This window comes from Palaemon carinicauda, chromosome 29 (assembly GCF_036898095.1).
Source record: "Palaemon carinicauda isolate YSFRI2023 chromosome 29, ASM3689809v2, whole genome shotgun sequence".
In the NCBI taxonomy this organism is placed as follows: domain Eukaryota; kingdom Metazoa; phylum Arthropoda; class Malacostraca; order Decapoda; family Palaemonidae; genus Palaemon; species Palaemon carinicauda.
In genome coordinates this window covers 41,724,162-41,726,300 of record NC_090753.1, presented here as the reverse complement: position 1 = coordinate 41,726,300, position 2,139 = coordinate 41,724,162, and the positions used below count along the sequence as shown (strand labels likewise).

At 39.0% G+C, this 2,139-nt stretch overlaps 2 protein-coding genes across 2 annotated transcripts; both read right to left on the bottom strand.

The window, feature by feature from the left end:
* Window positions 1-816: 816 nt before the first annotated feature.
* Window positions 817-1,296, bottom strand: LOC137622530 (protein FAM200A-like). The gene has a single exon (XM_068353134.1). It carries the CDS (start codon window positions 1,294-1,296, stop codon window positions 817-819), a length of 480 nt encoding a protein of 159 aa, XP_068209235.1.
* A 143-nt stretch (window positions 1,297-1,439) lies between these two features.
* Window positions 1,440-1,808, bottom strand: LOC137622529 (protein FAM200A-like). Its single transcript, XM_068353133.1, has one exon. It carries the CDS (start codon window positions 1,806-1,808, stop codon window positions 1,440-1,442), a length of 369 nt encoding a protein of 122 aa, XP_068209234.1.
* Between the last annotated feature and the right edge of the window lie 331 nt (window positions 1,809-2,139).

Here is a 2,139-nt window from a genome sequence, read left to right as displayed (position 1 = left end):
TTACCTCCCATTCATGGTCATTCTCGTCTTCCAGTTTTAATCCTCGTCCAAACACTCGAGCATTCACCTCTCTCACCACTCCATCAACATACAAGTTAAACAACCACAGTGACATCACACATCCCTGTCTCAGCCCCACTCTCACTGGAAACCAATCACTCACTTCATTTCCTATTTTAACACATGCCTTACTACCTTTGTAGAAACTTTTCAATGCTTGCAACAACCTTCCACCTACTCCATATAACCTCATCACATTCCACTTTGCTTCCCTATAAACTCTATCATAAACTTTTTCCAGATCCATAAACGCATCATACACCTCCTTACCTTTTGCTAAATATTTCTCGCATATCAGCCTAACTGTAAAAATCTGATTCATACAATGCCTGTGTGTGTATATATATCAGTGGTTCTCAAACTTTTTCATGAGCGACCCTATTTGAAACATTTCATTCCTTCGCAACCCAGAGTAAAGTGAAGAGAAAGAAAACATGCAAAGATATATACACTTTATTTTGGAAAAAAAATAATGTGTACAGCTTTTCATTCACAAAACTAAACTAGTAGGATTTATGGCACTGCTTTTCCTTTTCACAAAACTAAACGAACAGTATTCATGGCACTGCTTTTCGTTCCCAAAACTATATTAATAGAATCCATGGCACTGCTTTTAATTCACATAACTAAATTAATAGAATCTATGGACTGCTTTTAATTCAGAAAACTAAATTAATAGAATCCATGGAACTGCTTTTAATTCACAAAGCTAAATTAATAGAATTCTTGGCACTGTTTTTCATCCACAAAACTAAATTAATGGGATCCATGGTGCTGCTTCTCGTTTACCAGTTTGTCAAATCGTGGAATCATTGTCGTAAGGTTGCATCTCATATCATGCTCGGGGTTAATCTTGTTCCTCGACTTATTTTTCATATGAGTCAGAGCCGAGAAACCTTGCTCGCAAAGGTATGTTGTTACAAATGGGAGCAACACTTTCACCGCCTCAACTCCTACTATAGACTTCTCTTTCTTTACCTGAATCCAGAATTCAGAAAGAGATACTTCCTTGAAGAGGTCCTTCAACAAATGTTCATTTTGAACCTCAATAAGTTGCTCTGGGAGTCCTGGAACGCTTTCTGGCAGGTCTTCAACATTTATGTTGAAAGGATTTCTCACCCACGACTGGGTTCGAATGTGTTCTTCTGGAATTCGTCTGTCAAACTCTGCCATCAACTCAGTCAAGTGTGGTACAATAAAAATTTTGGCATCATTCTGAGATGTCTCCTCCCACATCTCTAGAAATTCTGCCACACTAGGAAAAGCTGCAAATTTCCCTTGCTTCACGTTGCTTAACCACAGTTTTAGCTTGCATTTGAAAGAAGACAGATTTTCTGCAACTCCAGCAATTGTCTGGTTGCGGCCTTACATGCTGATATTCAGATTGTTGAGTGCAACAAAATGTCATTGAGATACCCCACTTGTAGGAGACACATCTTGTTCGCCAATTTGTTCACTAAGCCGCATTTCTTTTCAATCAGGAATATTTCCAACTCATCCCGAAGATCCAGTAGTCGTCGTAGTAATTTTCCTCTTGAAAGCCATCTGATGTTTGAGTGGAAGAGGAGATGCCTGTGTTCTGCGTCGAAATCGGCACATAACTGCTCGAACAACCGAGTATTCAGTGCACTAGTTTTGATGTAGTTGACAATTTGAACTGCTTCGTTCATCATTTCGTTCAGTCCAGGTGACAGGTGTCGACCAACCAGATTTTCACGATGTAGCAGGCAATGCACAACGTTAACCATGGGATTAACTTTTTTTACAAGTGCTGTGAAGCCTTTTCATGGCATACTTCGTTCTCAATAGTTCTGTCTTTCTTCTATTTATCTTCAGCCCAACGTCATGTGATATTTCATGTATTCTGGTATACAAGCATTGCAAATCCTGTGGTGTTCTGCTAACAAGCACAGCATCATCAGTATACTCTAGATCTGCTAAATATCTATCACCATGTAGTCCAATCTTTCTCCACCAACTCTGAATGTTCTATGCATTACAAAATCCATGAAGAGGATAAACAACATAGGTGACAATACATTCCCTTGGAGTACTCCGCTTTTCACTGGAAATTCATTT

Bases quoted from the DNA above. Each gene is read 5' to 3' on its own strand.
- LOC137622530 (XM_068353134.1), bottom strand. From the start codon at position 1,296: ATGTGGGAGGAGACATCTCAGAATGATGCCAAAATTTTTATTGTACCA.
- LOC137622529 (XM_068353133.1), bottom strand. From the start codon at position 1,808: ATGGTTAACGTTGTGCATTGCCTGCTACATCGTGAAAATCTGGTTGGT.